This window comes from Dermacentor variabilis, chromosome 2, assembly GCF_050947875.1.
Source record: "Dermacentor variabilis isolate Ectoservices chromosome 2, ASM5094787v1, whole genome shotgun sequence".
NCBI lineage: Eukaryota > Metazoa > Arthropoda > Arachnida > Ixodida > Ixodidae > Dermacentor > Dermacentor variabilis.
The window spans coordinates 56550185-56571749 of NC_134569.1; the positions used below are offsets into that span (position 1 = coordinate 56550185).

At 44.2% G+C, this 21565-nt stretch overlaps 1 protein-coding gene across 1 annotated transcript in view; it reads right to left on the bottom strand.

The window, feature by feature from the left end:
- Positions 1 to 4180: 4180 nt before the first annotated feature.
- The window catches only part of LOC142570846 (lachesin-like), a 156585-nt gene continuing 139200 nt past the window's right edge, over positions 4181 to 21565 (bottom strand). The window contains exons 4-10 of the mRNA XM_075679160.1: positions 18688 to 18858; positions 17225 to 17353; positions 8891 to 9178; positions 7675 to 7737; positions 7041 to 7151; positions 5962 to 6057; positions 4181 to 4902 (exon numbers count right to left, since the gene is read on the bottom strand). Coding sequence (XP_075535275.1) covers positions 4802 to 4902; positions 5962 to 6057; positions 7041 to 7151; positions 7675 to 7737; positions 8891 to 9178; positions 17225 to 17353; positions 18688 to 18858 — 959 coding nt within the window. The 3' untranslated portion in view covers positions 4181 to 4801. The remainder of the gene's footprint in view (positions 4903 to 5961; positions 6058 to 7040; positions 7152 to 7674; positions 7738 to 8890; positions 9179 to 17224; positions 17354 to 18687; positions 18859 to 21565) is intronic.

Genomic DNA, 21565 nt, shown 5'->3' on the forward strand with positions numbered 1-21565 from the left:
AAATGAATAAATCGTCAACTTTAACTCCTGACGTCGCAGGACCGGCACAGTTTCATGAATATTTCCACAGAAAACTATCTGCGCACTACTCATAAAGGTTTTGCCTCGCTCCGTCTTATTTTGAGGCCGTGGTGACGTTGACCGTCTTTTGCAATGCACTATTACTCTCATTCTCTTTCTTCCTTCTTGTGCCCTTAGTATTTTTAGCTTACATTTGTTTTACCTTTGTGTTACTCACCGCTCCGTGCTTATTTATTTATTTATTTATTTATTGCACTTCTCTCGGGGGTTCGAAGGGCATTACAGAGGGGGTGACTACATTGTGTTCATACAATCTCAATAACGCAAGCATTATGATATATCAACATGAAGTACAAACATTTTTAATTAATAATGCAGGTTATTCTGATGAGTGGTCAATAGGGTGGTCTCGAGTGACTGTCCGTATTCAATGCTGGAGATGGCGCTGGAAAGGTGGCTACATTCTTAGCTAGCCTAGGGTACAAATGAATCGTGAAACAGGTTAGTACCGCAAAAGGGAGTGACAATATTTTGGTAGTGATCGGGGCGAGAGGACAAATGCGATAGTTGTTATAAACGTTCGTGTTTCTGTGACAGATTAAAAAAAATCTTGATAGCTTAACAAATCTTCAATTTCATCCTGCCATTTGTTTCTTTCCTACTTCCGTTGTGTTATGAGTGATAGTTAGTTCTTTGCTACTGATGTTGATTACTCGCCTTTTTAAACCAATATATTCTTCCTTAGTACAGCTTGCTGGTTTTTCTTGTTATTTTCTTTTGTTACAGAGAAAAAGGAGGAAAGTTGAGGAGAAAGCTTGTTTAGACAGCTCGAAGAGAGGCTGGATTCCGAGCGCTAGGGGGAGGAGGCTTAAATAATTGAAATATGTAGTACAACTTGTACGAAAAGGGGATATTTTATGGTCTTTTTGTACAACTTTTAATGCATCACTGGCCACCTCCCCCTTGTGTTGCACCTTGGGTCAATTTGGCTGCAATAAACTTTTGAGAGATGTACGGAAGCTTGCCCATGTCCTCCCCCTCCCCCTTCTAGAATAAGGAGGTAGTTCCACTGCTACAATTTGCCAATTCTAGTTTTGGTGGTCGATACTTGAAAGCTGTTGAAAGGAAGCAAACTTAACGAAAGCTGACGACAGTACTGGAACCTGTCGACAACCGAACGATCGCAGCAGTTAAGAGATTATCTCAGTACATTTAGCCGTTCATTCATTAGTGGGGTTTACTGCCCCAGAGCAACCCACGACATACGCGGTAGTGGAGAACTCCAGAACAATCTTGACCTTCTGTGGTTCTTTAAAGCGCCTAATTATCTACCACGAGCGTTGCTTGCATTAAACCTCTATCGAAATGCGGCCGCATCGGCCGGCAATTTAAGCCGCGACCTCGTACTTGGCAGCAAATTCTCCGAGTACGTAACTAGTGTATAGTTTAATATGTCCAATATCATACGTGCGCCATCTATACCTCTCCTTACTACTACAGCACTTCAACATGCGCAACGGAGGTTCCTGTGCGAATACATTCAGCTTTTTTTTTTTTGTCGCCATACAAATGGATGAACAATGGTAAGACTTACCAGCGACGCTCTGCGTACGTTAACCTAATCTATTCATTATCGCAACGTCATCTCAATATTGTTCCCCAGCAACGCCCCCCGCCCCCCTTCCCGTCCTCCTACCCCATACCTCCCACATATACACGCACTTGTTTTTTATCTTACTAGATCAGAGCGATGAAAGAAAACATACCTTTTTGCCAGTGTTGCAGTTGCATTTAGATCGAGCGTCCAACAGAGTAGTGAAAGAGACGGCGAGTTATTAATGTACAGCATTTTCATGAATTCTTTTTTTCGTAACCTTTTCTTTATTCATTCTTGCTCAACATAGGTGGATATGTACACTCGACGCGACCACAGTGCTTGGCAGCGGGACGATTGGATGTCCTTGTCCGAACGCGGTCGACGTCGTCAACTCTATAGAATACACTCTCTAAACACGACGGCTTCATCTGCGTGCACAGAAAACTCAAGCCGCACTTTGTTTCGACATAATCTGTACACGATCTGGATTATATGTTACAGACAGAGCTTCGGTTCAAAAGCAAAGTATGCTTACGACCGAGCGAATAAAATCAAAACACCGTCACTTTAATGCTTGCTCAATTAACGCGATATGCTGTGCTTTCTCCTGCCGAACTGCTCAGCAGACTAAATTTGGCCGCACCAAATATCATTTGCAACATCTTTTTGTAGTACTTGCAATGCACTTTCGATGCACAATTACCTTAAGGAATGTGCCTTTTTTTACTTTATTTTGCAAGTAAGCTGCTGTTACGCTTCTTCAGCATTGTTAAAGTTTCAGAATAGATACTCACCCAACCAAGATTTATTATAGAAATTATATTTACTGTAATAAGTAATACTTATCTTAATGCTCCCTTATCCGTACGCAAGACGCTCGAACAGCACAGCTAGTTTTCAGCACTTCGACACTCTCATAAATAAACAACTAACACAGATAACTTTTACACAATGGCGTGATATCTTATTGTTCCATTCAATGAAAAGAGAGAGGTTCCGTGATGTTACTTTTATGGTGACCGTTGGGGTCTAAAATATAGGGTGCGCACAAAATCATCCATAGATTAAGACGCGAGAATTGATTCCCCTTCTTGATATGCTAGGGCGCGCACATGACGCTTTCTGATATGTGCGATCGTCGTCCCGCTAGTGAATTCAAAATTAATATGTCTTTAACGCTCTTAGTTTCCAAAACCACTTCCACCAGCTTGAAATTCGCCAATTTGATGAATTGGTGGGAGAAGCGCTGAAAGGTAAGCAAGCCCCTGTTTAGAAAAATTAATGGTGAAGCGGGTTTGGCAGAAGTGTCCAATGCACGCAGTGCAATGTTCACCGAGGCTGTTTAGCCTTCTGCGTTACCTAACTTAATGCTCGTGCTGCACTTAAAAAAATGGTAGTCCAGAGAAGTCGAACTACACGAAAGCTGAAATAGAAAAAACTAAGCTCGTTTTTTTTTTTTTACTGGGACCTTTCTGAAAAACAAAACGAAGCTTACTTTTTTGGCAAGGAAGCTCGCGTTTGTACCATCTCTTAAGAGGTTCCAACAATAGCGTTCTCTAGTGCCACTAGTGCCAACACAGTTATGAACAAAACACGGGATGCGATAATAGCGCCAATTCTAAAGCAGGATTCCAACATTTATAGTCACTCTGTAGTCTCTTACACACCACAAAAAGATTGTAAGTAAATGTTTTATCTAGTCACAAGTCATTCAATTACTGCTGTAATATCTGAAGCTGCGAAACATTAAAAACGGAGAACGTCCACTGTAAAATCTTTAAAAAATTAACTGGAAAACCTCAGCTTTCGTTATTTCATGTGGAAAAAAAAAGTGCATAGTGTTTGTCTATTTTGTTAGATAGTGTAATTAGGTACCGGAAATGCGGTAACACACAGGTTGCTAACTCTGCGTGTCGATGGTTACACGTAATCAAACTTCTTCAGAACACGCGACCAGCATAAGGAACTGCGGCCGCAACAGTAACATTGAATATGGCTTTCATGGGCACTTAATATCGAACTCATCTGATTCCTGAGAAACAGCAGACAGCGGCACATTTCATCTCATTAATGTGCAAGGTATGAGAAAGAAAAGCAAATCAGAAATAAAAAAACAAACATAGCTTTGGTTACGCACTTGAAAAGTGTGTTATTTAGCCACTAAAGTTATAGTGAGAAGACAATGTTGATAAATCACACATGATCTTAAAAGTGTGGTAAAATACATTTTAAATAGCACACTGCGGTGCGAGGAATATAAACGCGAACGAAAAAAAGAAAAACAAATTCAGGGACATCGTCAGCGTCGCTGCGAATATGAGCGAGAAGCTAGTGCTTGTTGCTGAAACAGCAGGTGCGTTATTTTCATGGTTACGAACCATGAAGACTTGTTTAGAAACGCGTTTGTCTTAAAGTGCTAGAGATTCACATTTTCTAAGAGTCGGACGAACATCGATGCATGCAATCAAAACGAGGGGGGTTAAAGAAAAAGTCCTTCCGACAGGCTAACTCATAAAATCATAGCAATTTTAAGCATGACAAATAAGCGTATATACCCTCAAATAAGGAGCTGGCGCAGCAATGAATTTGGTAAAGCTCCTCCGGCTGGGAACCTCAGAATTGTGTTTGTGTGTGCTAAAGGTGAAAAAGAAAAAAGAAGAAAAGAAAGAGTTATTACCCACGCAAACACCGATACCGTTCTTTTACGTTAGTGTGGACGCAACTGGACATCACACGAATGTGATGAATCTATCGTAATTTTGGAACGACGTTACGCGCTTGGGTAAATGATTCCGAGGGTGAAACACCGCAATGAAAAAAAAAAACGCATCGTCTCACTCTCCTCGGCGTTTCGGGCTTTTCGTACGCAACCACAAACCATTCCGCGAACGCTGCAAACTTTGAGTGATGATCGCGAATCGCCTTCCTCTCTTGGCGTACCGCTGCACACCGCCGAGAAGAGTCTGCGACCTCCGTGGCTGGACACCAGCCAAAAGTAACCGGTCGGCATCTCGCTCGAGTGGCGACGATGTCAGGAGTCCTGAGCACCACATCCGCTGTGTTGGCGTGTCGCTTTCTGCGGCTATTGCACGTTGCCTGAGGCACCAGCGCTGCAGTGGATTGTCCTCAATCCGCTCAGCGGAGGCTCGCGTCAACTGGCTGCGTATTCCCCGGTCTTCTCGCTTACAGTGGCCACCGGTACACGAAGAACAGTGCGGTACTCCAGAGCAGCAGTTGACACGAGCAGCAGCGGAAGCTTGGGACGTTTCTGGACGAATCTGAGGCTGATAATCACAACAATGGTAAAAAGAAAAGGTTATGTTAATTAATATTGAGGATGCATACACTGCAGGTCCGTGTACGTGTTATCTGATGCGTAAACTTCCACTTTTTCTATTACCTGGAGACACTTGGGCTAGGAAATTGTTAACTCGGCATCGCATTGACTCATAAAAGATGTACTTTGTACTATGTACTTTGTTAAGGATGCTCTTGTGACTTCTTTTGCTGTTATTTGATCTTAAACACTGCGTCACAGCGTTCCTGAAGAATGTCTAGCGATCAGACGGAAGGCAGTTCATTACGTTAACTTGATATATATCAAGCAATCAGTCGCCGTGAACTGCGCACGTGTGGACAAGTTTGGCAATGTTTCGACGCTCTCCTAAATGCTCTTTATTCATGTTTTAAACAACTTTACTGTTCTGTTGGTTGCTCTGTAAGCAGCAATGAAACCGCAAATTATGTAAGCAGCGAAACTGCACCATTTGCCATTTAGGCAAGCAAATATTATCGTGAAAGCTATATGAAATTATGCTAACGTTCTCGAACCAGAAAAGACGTTTGACGCAATTTGTTGATATACCATGATTCCTTCGTCGGCTTAACCACCCATTATCCGTATTTCGCAAGAATCAGTCACAAAGTTGGCTGTAGCAGTCTCTGCCTAAATGTATACGGGAACTGAGAGGCATCGCTTTTCCTGCGACCTGCCAACTAGTGTTTTCTTTGCCTTAACACAGGCTACTACACGTCTAATTGCTGGATAAGCTATGCCACGGTAAGCACGTACCCCCCTTCAAGTTTCCCTTTAGCTTAAAAAGCGCCAAAATGCGAATTTTAATATTGTTTATAGAGATTCCTGAATATACAGCGTAGACACTTGTGTAAATGGCATTACTTTTCTACTCTATGCCAGGAGCTAAGCTCAGCAAGAGCTTGCAAGTGCGACTAGGGAGTTAATCAGACTAGAGAAAGGACGCTGCCGTATTATGTGATGTGATGTGATGCACACGCAAAGGAAAAAAAAAGAAATGCCATAATAAGTATATGAATTTCCTCACATGAGCCACCTCGATTCCTTTCTGGTGGCTCGAAGTGTACCCGATCAAGAGGTCTGTGCCCCGACCGGCTTTGTTCATTGGAAGGAAGTCCAACACCTGAAAATTAAAAAAAGCAAGACATTGTGAGTAAATTCGTTATAAAAGAAATTGAGCCTAAGTTACAGATTCTGCTCCACATATGCGACTATCTTGCTTGTTGTGTATTTGTGTGCAGTAATTACTGCACTGAAGAATCTTACGCGCTGCACCCTATTCACGGATATGGAAATATATATTTCAGTTTACAAGATAGCTTCTAAATGTCGAAAGGGCCTTGCGCATCTGTGTAATAAGCGATAGTTGATGCGCCTGTTTTCTATTATGTTTCCCAACATAGAACAGTTGACGGTACGATGTACAGAAATGAAGAAGAAACCCTTGTGAGAGCAAGAAACAAAACAATAAAGAAACGCTATTTCGTAAAGAGATTTGTTTACAGCCACAATTCTTCCCTAACGAATGTACATCAGGTGCGCATTAAAATAAACATAATATGGTACTGTAATAAACAAACGTCCACAGCTTAAATAAATGATTACGGAAGCACATGCAGAAGTGAAATTTTGTCATTCAATTGGAAGAAATTATGAATGTAAGCAGCATTCGCCACTATTCTTTATGCTACAGTAATTTGCACAACGAAATGACAAAATATAGCAGTAGAATGAAGTGGCAGGGTAAGAACAAAGATAACAACGTATTTAGGCTCACATAACTCTGCGAAACTTCCCTCTTGTGTTCTTTATGGCGTTAAAAATAATATCGTGACCACTAGTACAATAAATTCATTGGTTCTGTTTGTTTCGGTATATTACGGAGCCTATTTCATTTTTTTTTTCACGAGTTGTGTACTGCGTACTTTCAGAAGCTTACGTGATTTGCAAATGCTCCGACTCCGCAGTATGCACAGTAAGCCCTAGAACACGGTATATTCGTCTCGAAAGCAGCAGCATTCCTTGGAAGTGGCACAGGACTTTCGGTTCACACTTTTGTAATCGAGTGACTTCAAGAATGAATGAACAATCATTCGCTTAACTGACCGGGCTGCGCAGAGTCCTTGGCATTTTCATCGAGGAATGACGTTGTGGCCGTTATTGAAAGGTCCGCTTGTGCCCTTAATCTCTGCAGGTCATCTCGGCCTGACACCTTGGCTGAAATCAAATTAGAGTGCAATAATGTTTTAATTGCACCTAAAGCAATATGTTAGTCCTTTTTTGTTGTAACTTAGAAATTGTGCTCTGAAAGTTCCTCAGACGAAAAGAAGACCTTGCTGCGAGCACGTCCTCAAATCCGGTCATAAAACGGTAAGGCCAGGTGCATATTACACCGTTAGTCATTACGTCATTTGTGCGGGCTATCGCTGTGTTCTTTATAGTTTCGCACACGTACAGATATTATAGAGTGATGTGCCATGCTACAAAATTCAGCATGGTCGTAGATCTGCACAACCCATTCCGTACGTAAGGGGGCAGTAGGCAGGATGCGTCAGCTAGACCTAAGTGCAGATGCCGCAATACTTCTTTTTGTTACACATTAAATAATCATCAATGCCAGTGACGATAAAAATGCTTGATGTGTAATTTATTGTCATTTAACCTTGTGCTTACGCGTTATACATCATAGTTCGCGGCGTATATAGGCGTAATCAAAGAACCGTAACGAAAACAAGCTTACTTCTGGGCACCACTGCCTCTGTTGCTGGCGTCGGTCGGGCCAGAGTTGTCGGATGTGGAATATCTGCAAGAGCAGCATTTTCACATCTTTTCGTTTTGCATTTGATCTTATACAATGAAAAAAAAGTGTATATAATGCATTTTCCTCATACGAATGCCATTCGATTTCATATAATTATATAATTTAGTTTTGTTACTGAATCCAAAAGCGCTGTGCCACATGCATATGACAGAAAGCGTACCGAGGTTACTCAGCCTTGCTTCTATATGTTCAATTTGTTTAAGTCAAGTGCATAGCCATTCCGATTATGCTACTGCTGACGAGAGCTACGTAATAAGCTCGGTAATAAGTTACGTATTAAGTTACGTATTAAGTTACGTAATAAGTTACGTAATAAGCCTATCAACAAGCACGCTAAAAAGTGAAATAATTGCTACCGTTTGTAAGTATTTTTCGTCAAGTTTATTTGCACATCTCTCTAACGCATCGCATTATGCCAGCTGTTTACAGCTCTGACTATCAATGTTTCAGTATGGACCCAACCGAAATTACATTGGTCTCAGCCGAAATCCGCAATTCGCGCATGTAGAATTTGAAAGCGCTAAATTGCGTCTTAAAGAGCCGACATTCACATGACAGCAGCTCTGTGTGACAGATTGCGCTGCGTGCCCCTTTCGCAACTACTTCTGCATTGCTCGCTCGCTGCTTCCCCCCTTTCGTATTTTGCCTCTCTCTCCATATCCTTCGTCTTCCAATTCTTGAATTTCGCTTCTCTCACCACTGGGACAAACAGTCGAGTAAAGTGTTTCCCTTCTCTCGTCCCCTGTTGATGTTTCAATGAAGTGAGAGTTATGCAAGCTAGCCAACCTGATTTTCTCAGTTTAACCCTGGTTGCTGTGCTCCGTGAGTGCTGCTTTTTCAAACTCTAAATTTAAAGGATTTCGAACTATCTGTACTCATTGTGTGTTCCGCCCATTCAGAGTCATGCCTACGTTAAGACCCCCTGTGCCTCTTTCTTATCTCGTTTAATTATCTCTACCTTCACATTTCATTCCTTGTACTTGCCTTTCACTCAGGGCTTCAACTAGGATTCCTTTAAAAACAACGTTTGCCCTTCGCTCTCACGCAGAGTAGTTCAAACGAGTGTTCTCTATTTAATCCCTTGCCGTTCATCATATCTGCTATTCCTCGCTTTTCCAGCAGCCGAGGCGCTCACCGTGCAGGCGTATGAAGCCCTCTTTCTCCCCGAAGGTGTTCTTGGCGTGGCACTTGTAGCGGCCGTAGTCGGACTGTCGCAGGTCGTGTATCTGGAGGCGCATGCGTATGCGGTAGGAGTCGACCTCTTCGGAAATAGCGTACTTCTTGCTCCGGAGCAGGATCTGGTCGTCTCCGCGGATCCACGCGGTCAGCGGTCGCGGCGAGGCCTCCACCACGCACTCGAGGAACACGGAGGTGCCCACCGCGGCGCCCACCAGCTGCTCCGAGACACGGATCTTGGGCCGGACTGCAGGAAACAGAGAAAAAGGCAACGTGGGATTCCGGACATCTCGCTCAGATGAACATGGGCCATTCTAGAGAGAAATAAGGATTACAGTGGCCGTGAGGGAGCCGAGTGCTGCTCGGAGAAAAGACTTAGGTAGCCAGTCCTACGCCACGGCAACAACGCGAATAACGTCAGCAACCGATAGTGCCGAAATTTACATGGAGACGATAACGACGATGTTGGCGCGCCAACGACGGCTCAACGACGAGCAGGATGGCAACCATGACGACACCATGACAACGACAACGCTGACGAAGATGTACGTTGACAGCAGGACAGTGACGACAACGCCGTGGATGGCAAGACAGCTTACGCAAGGTGTACCGGGTTTGAATTCTGGGTGATGACAAGTAAAGTACTTCGGAGATTTCTTCTCCTGTCAGTTAAACATGGTAATGATGAACATAGTGGTGATACCTGCAACAAATACCATGAATATTTCATCAAGTATCTGTAATAGCTGTCGTCGTAAAAATCATTCATTCAATTATTCAATCATTATCTACCTTTAGTTATTCCTTTCCAGTAAAGTTATCTTGTTATTAATTAATAAGAAGTATTTTTATTTTGCCCTGCTTAATTTTGCACCTGCAGTTCTGTACCAGTTAATTAAAAGGCACACCCACTATGATCATTCGAAATGGCACATTTCCCTCACATGAAGTTAGAAGTACCATATTGAATAGCCACTGCATGGTTATAGCTCAAATAATACGTTTCATAAGGTTTGTACAAAAAATGTTGTGTGGTTATCCAGGCAGCGCAGCTGGCATAGTTTTCTTCGCGTAATAGTGAAAGATTCTTCGTCAGCTTTTAAATGGGCCCCTAAACTAGCCAAGGTTGAGGACTGGGCGTGTTGGTATAACATATTAGAGGCTCGATTGCGCAACATTTGGACGACACACGCATTGGAGCAGTTTTAATAAGTTAACCCGGCAACGTTGTCATGAACGCATATTTTGCTGACTTTGGTAACTCTCCTATTTGCATGCCGAGCTCTCGGAAAGCGTAGTACGCCACCTCGAGGACACAAGGATTCAGACATATGCTGGGGAAATATTGGTGCCGTGTAATACACTCACTGTTTCCTTTAGCAACGACTTCTGTCACCTACCTGCAGCAAACGTTCTCCTCGGGGTTTGTACACGCCACGCGTAGATTGCACGCGAACCTGCATTGATGAGTGATAGCATTGATGATTGATGCATCGGTAGCAACCCATATCATCGCCACGATATGAGGAAGACGTCAACGGCGGCTGTTCATCTCCAGCGGAAGTGCTTCAGCACGGTGTGTCACCGTACGGATCCATTATATTGGCGAGCCTTTCTAGACGTGCGCGCAACGCAGGGTCGATAGCGGCACGCTGTGCATGAACGCGGGCCGGCACGGCAGCAAGAGCGGGTAGCCGAGAAGTGCGGAGTCGCGGTAACCAGAAGTGGACAGTGCGTTGAAAAGCACGTTGGCGATGATGTATGTCACGTGACATTTGGAGGAGCGCTCGGCGAGGAGGAGGCCAACCGATTGGTGGAGAGTAGCGAAGGAAAGAGCGAAATGAGCGAAGGCCGCGATTCCATCAACCAACGCGGGTAACTCCCATATTACAGCACTGTTTCGAAAAATTCCAGCGGTAAGTGTTCGTTGCAGACTCGTGCACAACTACAACACCACAACTAAATTTCGACGTCTAGGTTGTTCAGGGGCCCTTTAAAGGGCCACTCACCAGGCCCCATAAGAAATTTTGGTTATACGCCGGAAATTGCTACGTGTCTTCTAGGGGGTGTTCTGCCACAAACATTTTTTTCAAATTAGCTCATTAATAGCCGAGATAGAAATATTTCAGAGCCGCGAACCAGGAGGTGAGCCCCAGTGCCAAGCGAGACAGTCTCTCCACTTGATCCATCTAGCCTCAGCAAGCGAAATTCCTTCCCTGCGTTCGCCCATACCGAACCTCGAGGATCGCAGTGACACATACGTCACGATCACCCCCATCATTTTTTTTCTCCTTGCTTTTCTGCGCCGCGGCCCACTTCCGCTGACGGCGTCGCGCGCGAGCTGTTGGGATTGTCTCGTTTCAGTCAGCGCGCGATTTTACACGCTGTGCACGAGGACACCTGACTAGTGGTATAAATCAGTGCTTCACGAATACTGAGGCAGACACAAGCGCAATTAAAGAAAGTGCGACTGCAGCTTATGTTATACCATCCTTAGAGGGAGAGTACGCTTGTCGACTAGGCCACACATCGTCACCAGCAATAGCGGAGTTAGTGGCAATTCTCCGAGCCACTCATTTTATCAAAAGATATGAGACACCAGCAAAGTGGGTAATTTGCATAGACTCGTTATCGGTTTTAGCATGTCTTGAAGATATTGATGACAGCCAACCACAGACACGAATAACACACGCAGTATTGAACAGTTTAACTCAGGCTAATGAAAGCAAACATGAAGTGATATTACAGTGGGTCCCGGGCCATGCTTGTATAGCAGGCAAAGAATTAGCGGACTCATTGGCAAGTCGGCCCATAAAGATGCAGAAATTAAACTCAATCCTTTATCACCAATCGACACCAAACGGATATTGAGAGTACTAAAGGAAAACTTGTGTATGCCAATATGGTTTAATGAGAACACTAAGGAATCAATCCTTTACGAAGTGGTCCCTCAACTGAAATACCAGCTGGATGTACAAATTTCTAAAAGTACCAAGGCACTAATTCATCGACTGCGCCTTGCGACAGCATACACCAAACATTTCCTATATCACATCAAACGGGCTCCTTCCCCGGCTTGCTCCTGTGGCCACGACGATGAGGATGTTCGCCATCCACTCCTCGAATGCCCCATATACGAGTTGCAAAGACGGCAGCTAGAACAAGAGCTACACTCCACTGATCCTCACCGGTCTTTCTCACTCGCAAAATTGCTGGGCCCATGGCTACCGGAAATAGCACAGCGAAAAGCAGTGAACGCACTTGAACATTTATATGAAGAAACAGGCAACTTTAACAAATACTAGGTATTGCATTGAATAATCACACAATGTTACTATAACGTTCTTCTATTATTTGGAATTATTAGTGCTAGTATATTACGTGTTGTAAATTTTTTTCGTGCGTGAATTATTTTAACACTGTAATTCCTCATCTGTTTATATGCTCATTGCAGTCTACATCACAGTTGTTTGTGTTTGTTTGTGACTTTGTTTACAAACTTAATGTGGTGCAACTTGCATTTGACTTTTATATTGTTATGTTCATGGGTGTATAGTACTGAGTGCTGTGGACTTATGACCGCATGACGTGATTCCTTCCTATTTCCTTACATATTTTTTTATATTGTTGTTCCCACTAAGAGAAAAGGAGTAGCCGTCACCATTATAAGTTGACTACGTCTCTTTCTTTTATTTTTATTTTAAATAAAAAAAGCGGATCACAGAGCATGATCCTGCGCTGGACCACAGTAGAAAATGATATAGTTTCGGTGTCTGCGCGCGCAACTGCACGAAGGGGGAACAAGCAGACGAAACGGAAGTGCATCTCTCTTGCTGCGGTGCGAAGTAAAACAAAAACACGTAGACATTTGGTTTATGTGTTCTATTATTTCTCTAAGCTCTTATTCGTTTATTCAAGCAACATATTACACTATGTAATGCAAGCTTCGTGTACTCAAAGGTTTTAACGGTTCTCTTAGGCGGAGCGTCCGAGAACCCAATTGAGGACAACCCCGTTGGTTTGAAAAACACACGCACAAAGACTTTTAATCAAAGTAGAAGCGTAAAATAAATGATAGAAAGAAATAGAAAGAATAAAATAAACACTCAAATAGACATCACGGCAGTAAGACACACATTTGGGGCTAGTATGAAGCTGACTAGTGCGCGAGTCCGGGCTTGCCACGACGGCAGGGACACAACAGTCTCGACGCGGTGACGCGGCGACAAGGTGACGAAAGGAATTGCGCCGGTCTCACCAAAGGTCGTGGTGTAAGTTGGTTCACCGGGCGACCGGAACGCACCAGCTCTGGCTTGGAGAGGTAAAGCAAGCGGCTTGGCGGCACGAGCAGACGGCGGCGGCGTTCTGGCCGGGCAGCTGGGTGTAGAGCTCGGGCCCCTAGCCCGACTGCTCTTGTCCTGCCCACGGGCACAGAAGCTCGAACGCCGGCCTCGGGCAGCAGGCGGCACGACAGACTGGGGCGGTGTTCTGGCCGGGCAGCTGGCGTTGAACTCGGGCCCGTAGCCCGACTGTTCTCGTCCTGCCCACGGGCGCAGAAGCTCACCGGCCTTGAGGAGCTGGCGGCATGCTCGGGTAGACGGGCGACGCCCAGGAACGAGTTGGCAGGAGGCCCCGGTCGGGTGAAGTCCTGGTGGCTCGGGTTCGGAACCCGACGGCCCGTCTTCAACTCCCGGTCTGATGGTTGACCTCCTCCTGGCGTCGCTTCCTGGAACTCTCCCGGCGTCTCCCCTGCGTTTCCCTTCTTCTGCCAGCGCACCACGCTTTCTCTTCTCTCTGGCCGATTAGGCATTCTCCGATTGGCTGCCTGAGGCCCCGTGGTCTTTCCTAATTGGTTGGCTTTTCTTCTTTTAGTTGTTTTTCTTGCGCCGCGCGTTCACGTGCCGGATGCTCTTCGGCGTTGTCGTTTTTCTCCTTCCAGCGCGGAATTCGCCTCGGCGCGCGCACTCCTTGTCGTCTGCTCCTGACCGTCTCGACCGCCGCACCATGTCGCGCACCACAAATCACACACTAAGAACAGATGTTGCCTTGAATAATTCTCGAAGTCACGTGTCATCACGAGCGACGTCACAGCAGAAACACGTGTACGTGGGCGCACTAGCCCATGCACGTCATCCTCTGGCTTGGAGCTCGGCGGCCACGAGGAAACGAAAAACGGCGTTCGGTTTGAAATTTCAGATCTTTCTGCGGCGCGCAGCGATGTAATAGTTTGCATACATGATGGTTATAGCGCACTCTATACTCTGTGCTTGTCAGCTCGAAATGGCCAGACCTGGGCGGCTTCCACAAGCATTTAATAAGGTAAATAATAACGAATTTAAGAACGCGTTCTTGTGCGGACTAGGCGTTGTCTATGGAACATTTAAGAACGTGTTCTTAAATTCGTTATTATTTTTGTTATTAAATGTTTGTGCAAGCCGCATCTGGTGAGGCACCCTTTAAGAACGTTTCGTTACAACACTCCCGTTATTATTTTGGCTGTAAAGCGTGCTTTACCTCAAAAATACTGTTTGAAAGGAGAAGCTCGCTTTAAAAATAGAGAGCATTTGGGGGGCAGAAAAGTATAATGAATTAGCACGAATATACAGTGCCAGGAGACTTTCTACAGTCGAACGAAAATAGTAGTAGGCGTAACTGCTGCAAATGCAATAATTCAAAAATTTGTGGAGTTCCTTTGGCAGCGACTGCTCCTCAGTTGACAATTTTTGGTTTCTGGTGCTAGCGTGGTACTTCTACTGCCGCATAACTTTCGGCTCCGCGGTCATCCACGCTCGCGGTTTGTAACATCTGTGGCATCCAAACTCTTCGTCACTTTTATATTATTGAGGAGAAAGCCGCAGGCGCCTATTTTGGCGGTGCCCATGGCGGAAACTGCGCCGCGACAAAGAATGGCCGATGGCACGAAGAGTAAAAACACGTCAAAAAATGCTGGCATTGACGTCGCGTTTCTCAGGGAGGCTCCTGTAAACAAAGTAAATTAGGGGCGTTGGAAAAATAAATTCGCTACATTGCGGAGTGGGTGGCAACCGAACCCAGTCCTCGAGGGTGCGAGATGAGCGCGCTTTCCTGAAACCATGGCTGCGCCGCGGTTTAGGCTTACTAAAAGTGTGCACAGTGCGTGCCCGATGGCACGCTAATTAACCTCGCAGCCATCTCGCTGAGTAGTGCGTGCTTCATTGGGTGGCGCACGTGATGGTGCGGAGGAGGTGGCGCCACGTCATCAGTGCATGAAACGACCTCATTGGTGACGTTTCGAGGACTACAAACGGTATAACGCTTTCGCATTCCCACAAGTAACAGTCCTAAATGTACGCGGAATTTTAAGTTTGGTAATTGCTGTATCGCCAGGTAGTGTCGCGCAGGCATGCGCGCTTTGCACACTGACGTCACAGTGGGAGCGGCGGCGGCGGCGGTTGTCGGCGGCGAGCGCTGGAGCAGCGTGCACGCTCTTGCGGCTGGCGAGGACGGCCACGCGAGCATGCCACTGCGGAAGAAGCGCGTTCTCTGCGCCTTAGTGAGCAGGCCGCCTCAATGCCTCACGTGTACTTCCCACTGAGGCTCGTTATGTCTTGCAAGAAGTCTAGCTCCGATTGTGTAACCTAATGCATTACCAATATGTTTTACAGAGAAGTCTAACCCCGATTGTACAACGTCATGTGTTACCAAACGTGCACCAGGCTTTCGCCTTCTTGTGCTACAAGAGTGTAACACCCGCCAAAATTTATTATTATTATTATCATCATCATTATTATTATTATTATTATTATTATTATTATTATTATTATTATTATTATTATTATTATTATTATTATTATTATTATTGATGCGAATGCGTCACACGGCTCATTCAGAGAAAAAGCCGGCGTCTGTCGACCAGAGCAGCGAAAGGATTGGGCGCAACGCCGCGTCACGAACGCACCTCGATGGAGCAGAGCGGGTGAAAGCGGAAAATCGGCGAAGTGTTGCGTGAAATCGCCGTGACGCACGTCACCCTCGCTCTCGGAAGCCTGTGGTATACGCGCATTCTTTTTCCGCGCAAGCATTCGCCTGCGTTCTACATTTTGTAAAGTATTTACCGGGAAGATTTGTCTAGCTGCCTAAGTAATACATCTCACAAAATTTTGCTTAGGACTTAAAAGTTTCTTTGTCAGTTTTTAAATAGTTCAGTCACTATACCAACTCACAGCGTGCGTAAGCAGCACATAAACACTGAATTACGTCGGCGCAATGTGACATTCGTTGGCACATTTGTGCCATTTCGTGCCGTGCGCAGTACTTGATTACAATTAGATTAGTTCATAGCCTATTCCATGCCTTCAGATATTTCACTACTGCTGTTCTGCTTACGAAGTTAAATGACGCGCTTTTTAACGAAGTCTAAAGCTTCAAAATATTATTTTATATAGGAATTAAGCAACTCATAAAACAGAAGAAGAAAGTTAGAGAGCACAACAGGACAACACAAGTGGTGACTACGCTATTAGCAAAACAAAAACTTCGTTGAAGTATGGCTACTTGTGAAACATTTGGAAAAGCAACAGTGCTGGACTGATAGTATGATGATGTTGGTTTAATCATTGCAGTGTAATTTTGTCGCCCCTGTCAAATTTTAGCTTCATGAACTGCCTTCTTGGTGCAAACCAAACTTTGGCAGTGATTTCACTTCATTGGGTAAAAGAAAGAGACATTAATTGCGTCAGCAGTATGTATCGTTTGTTTCAGTCGAGTTGAATGGATGATCTGCATTGGCATGGATTTATTCTCAGCAAGCAGACCCACCTAAGATCTTCGTAAACGGAAGTGCTGTAGAGATACGAAAAATTGTTGTGAGATACATTTTAGGATTGTGTGATCTAACGTTTAAGCTGTCGAATTCATATTTTGTAAATTAACTATATGACTGTTTTATATAGAACCATATTATGACGAATCTTTCTTACTCGTACAGAGTCAATATAGACGATAAGTCTCTTTACCTTTCCTTTATTCTCTCTCTTTCTCAGACAGTGAGACCGAGACGCACACATATGCCTATAAGAATGAGTTAGTGGTTATACATTAAGTAAGTTATAAAAAATCGTCATGCTCTTCAAAAAAGACGTAAATTCGTTCGTGCTCCTCGCTTTTGGAACCATTGGCCTCATGAAGTATGTCCTTGATTCCAAGAATAAGCAATGCACAAAAAAAGCTTTTCATGGAGTCTTGCGGAGGTAGCCATCAACGTAACGGCTTCTAAACGCTGAAAATCACGGATGAATAGTTACAGGCTACTCACAGTTCACTTGCAGAAGTATCCTTTGGCTGACCGAAGGTGGAACTCCATTTTTGGCTATGCACAGGTAGGCGCCCATGTCTTCTCGGTTCACTTGGCTTATATTGAGGAACTCTCCTTCCACCGTCATCACTGCAACACATACACGTGCGATATGTTTTTAGTGGAAAATGTTGCAGAAGGTAGGTCTTCAAACTGCGAGTGACAAACTAAATTGCAATGCTATTATGCTAGGGAAGACTTTTGGCGTGACTGATATTCAAATGGAGCGAGAGTACCGCCAGAATAACATGAAAATGTCCGTCACTTTCTGAATTATGAAGGCATTCCGTGTAAGCAGTCATTCACGTAGACTTGATACAAACCTGCCTCACTTTTAATGTATGTATAACAGAGTTGGTCTTTCTGCTTTGAGCAGATGATAGTGACCATATTTGTACTCTTTCTCCTTGGACGCCTTCAGACCAAACCTTCAAAGAAAACGTTTTTGCTTGTACTAATCTAGCCAGCACGTCCTTAAGAACCATAAGTATAGCAGTTATTCCTCAATAAGAGTTCGCGATAAAGGATGTTGTTCAGGTTCTTTGAGTGCGATTGAGGAAGGTGAAGAAGCCTTAGAATAACAGAGCAGTGTGGAGTTCTACATGTCCTGGAGGTTTGCAAAAGCATCTGCGTTTTCCTCAGTGTGGACGGCATTCTCTGGAGACCATCGATGTTCCTATAGGTCGTTTACAGCGACAGCATGCAGACTGTATGTTGCAATAGAATTTTAAGCTTAGCGTAGCCTTATTAGCAAACGCAAGACATTCTGCTCAGTTACGCACAGTAACTACTATTCGCAAGGCTAGTGGTGGTCAGTAGAGATGCGTGGCTCGAGTATTGAGAGTTACGTCAGGTGCAAGTCGCTAGCGTCTCTTGTACAGCTTCGATATACCATGCACGCGCAACAAGCGGCATTCAACACAACTCGTGCCCCACTGCACTGTTTCCTGCTCTCAGTTCCTGGAAATTAGGAGCGTATTTCGACAAGTTAGCCCGATTTACTATTTCTGCATTACGAATGTGCTAGTTTGAAGTATAGGTATGCTGTCCACATGCTCAGTAAGATGCCATACTTGATAACAGGACTTCCCATGCTTTACATCTAGTTGCAGTGCACAATAAAATTGCAGCTCTCATATTGCCAAACTGAGTAGGACTAAAACGGAAACAAGACACAGATTCATCGGTAATCCTTGTCGTTTAACGCTAATATGTTTAGTATAATGACAGACCTACAAGTCCAAACTGCCGTCTTGGTTAAGCTCGCCCCTTTGCGAACGTCTTAAGCATCCGGCCACCCACGAATTATCCTGATTTTGCTTTGATCCTGATCCTGAACTTTGCTTTAGGTCTCGTGAAAGGAAAACCGATCTGAACCCTTCGACGTCCAAAGTTATACCTTAGAGAAAAGGCAGTGTGCTTACCGGAGTTCTTGCGGCCACTGTAGCGCTCGAGGTTGACCTCCCGACCGTCCTCCCGCCGCCAGAGGATAGTGGCAGGCGGATAGCCACTGGCACGACAGCGCAGGCTCACACGCGAGCCCTCGTCCACTGTGACATCCGAGCTCGTCTCCTCGTCAAGGATTGAAGGTGGTACTGCATACAGATGACGAAACATACTTCAAGAACTGGCTCGCATTCCATTTAACTGTGACGTTCAAAACAAAGCTTTCGTTCTCTTGCATAAAATCATGCATGTCGCATTGTGATGTCGCATTTAATGCAGGGAGATTATGCAAAACGTCTGCTGGCTCTTTGAGAACAGTAATTTAGCGTTTCGAATTTCGTTCTATCAATCTTGATTTCTGAAAGCGCCTATTGGGGGGAGGGTAGGGGAGGCGGTATAGTTATTTATTATTTATTTACAGCCTACTGTAGACCCTAACTGGGTCCTAGCAGGAGAGGCAACACAAAAAGAACGACAATAGCAACTGCAAAAAGCAAAGCAAATTACATTGCAGTAATGAGAATATATAAACAATAGTAGGAACAGAAAACAATAACTCTGCAACTGTCAATAAGTAATTTTGTCCAAGGCATCAATACTGGTGAGTAGATCAGTCAGAAGTGAATTCCATTGAGTGATTGTGCGCGGCAAGAAAGAGTATTTAAAAACATTGACTCTAGCGTTGTACGGTGTCAGCGACTCCGCGTGATTATTTCTTGTTAGGCGTGTTGTTGTGGACTTAATAAATGGAGCAGGATTCATGGAGGGTTTGTTATTTTTGATTAAGAAAAGTAACATCAATCTTTGAATTTTTCTTCGTATTTCCAGTGTCTGTATATTATGTTGTGCCATGAGAGTGGTGGGGGAGTCAGTAGAGCGGTATTTGTTAAAGATAAATCGAACATATTTACGCTGGATCATTTTCAACGCCTCAATGTTATGTTTTGTGTAAGGGTCCCAGACGGTGCACGCATATACGAGTTTAGGTCTGATGATTGAGGTGTAGGCTAAGAGCTTTGCGCATGTACGGGCAGCTTTTAATTTGTGCCTGAGGAGGCAAAGTTTCTTAAAAGCTGACGCGCATATGTTTGAGATATGTTTATTCCAACTAAGATTATTGGTTATAGTAACACCTAGGTAAGTGTATTCATTAACTTCTTCGATCAGGTGAGATGGAAGGTTATATGAAAATGATAGGCTACTCTTTTTGTTGGAAACTTTCATGAAGACTGTTTTATCATTGCTAAGCTTCATGTCCCATCGATTGCACCAAGAATGAATGTTCCGAAGGTTAGAATTAAGAATGACTTGATCTTCAGAAGACGTAATATCATTAAACAATACACAGTCGTCGGCAAAGAGCCTAATCTGCACTGGTTCACTAATCATATCAACAATGTCATCTATGTAGATTAAGAAGAGTAATGGTCCCAGCACACTTCCCTGCGGTACGCCAGAAGTGACTGGGAGGTGGCTGGAACAATGAGAATCAATACTGACGAACTGTGTCCGGTTAGAAAGGTAAGCAGACGCCCAGTTAATTATGAAAGAAGGAAGCCCAGTAGATTCAAGCTTAGATATTAGTTCGTCATGTGGAATCAGGTCAAACGCTTTCTTAAAATCTAGAAAAATAACGTCAATCTGCCCGGACCTGTTTAGTGTATCAGCAAAGCAATGAACTACAGATGTTAGTTGGGTGATTGTTGAAAGTCCCTTTCTAAATCCGTGTTGAAATGGAGATAGAATGTCTCTGTCACTTAGAAAGGTAGTTAGGTGGCTACAGGTAGTTAGAAAGGTAGTATAGGTGGCTACAGTGTGCTCAAGAAGTTTACAAGAAGAAGATGTAAAGGATGTTGGACGAAAATTTGTAACAGATGATGTGATACCTTTCTTAAGTATTGGCACAATCCGCGCAACTCTCCAATCTGAAGGAACGCTGCTTGTTGATAGGCTTGCACAAAAAATTATGACAAGAAATTTGGATATCAGTTCACTATAACGCTGCAAGAACATATTTGGAATCCCGTCGGGACCAGGAGACACTTTTGTTTTCAAATTTTGCAACATGGATACAATGCTTGGTTCGGGAGGACACGATGCAGCTGTTTGCCGTATTTGGGAGTTGGATTTCGAAAAACACTGTAAAAATATGTATTAAAATGTTCAGCAATGCTCCCCTTATCGGTGACAAGAACGTGATTGTGCATAATTTGGTCGATAGGCTTGTTTTTCTTGGACAAGTGTTTCAAAACTTCTGCGGAGCGTTTTGAATAAAGCACGGCAGCATGTGCTCAAAGTAATGACGTCAGCTTGACGCAGTGCAAGTCCTGCAGGTGCTATAGCGTTTCGGTGGCTTACTGGTTGCTTACTATAGTTGATTGCTTACTGGCTAAGAAAAACTTTGTCCGCACCAAACGGGCCAAATTCGAGAACGTGATTACATGTCTGCGACTTCGCACCTCCACGCCGGTACCGAGGTTACTTGTAAAAAATTTAGACACGGGAAGATCAGTCTCTATTTTCTCCATCTGTAATCAACTTTTTCTGAACAAAGTGGAACACTAATTAGCCCGGTCTCGGACCTCACTGAAGTTTATTTTTATCTATTCCAGCTCTAACAAGACCGTGCTTAAGCCCTCATCTTTTCTCGTAAGCATTGTTGCCGTCGCCATGTGTTGCGCTCCCATGCTTTCGCACTGCATGCGTCCCAAGCAACTGCCCTTGAGGTTCCAGTTAATGTTAGGTGGATTCGGGCCGTCCACTGGTCACGGAATGAGAGTCTACAATATCCTGCAGTCCGAATGGCTGAGGCAAGGACGCCTGTACTATGAGTCCCTGCACGCCCAGGTACCGCGA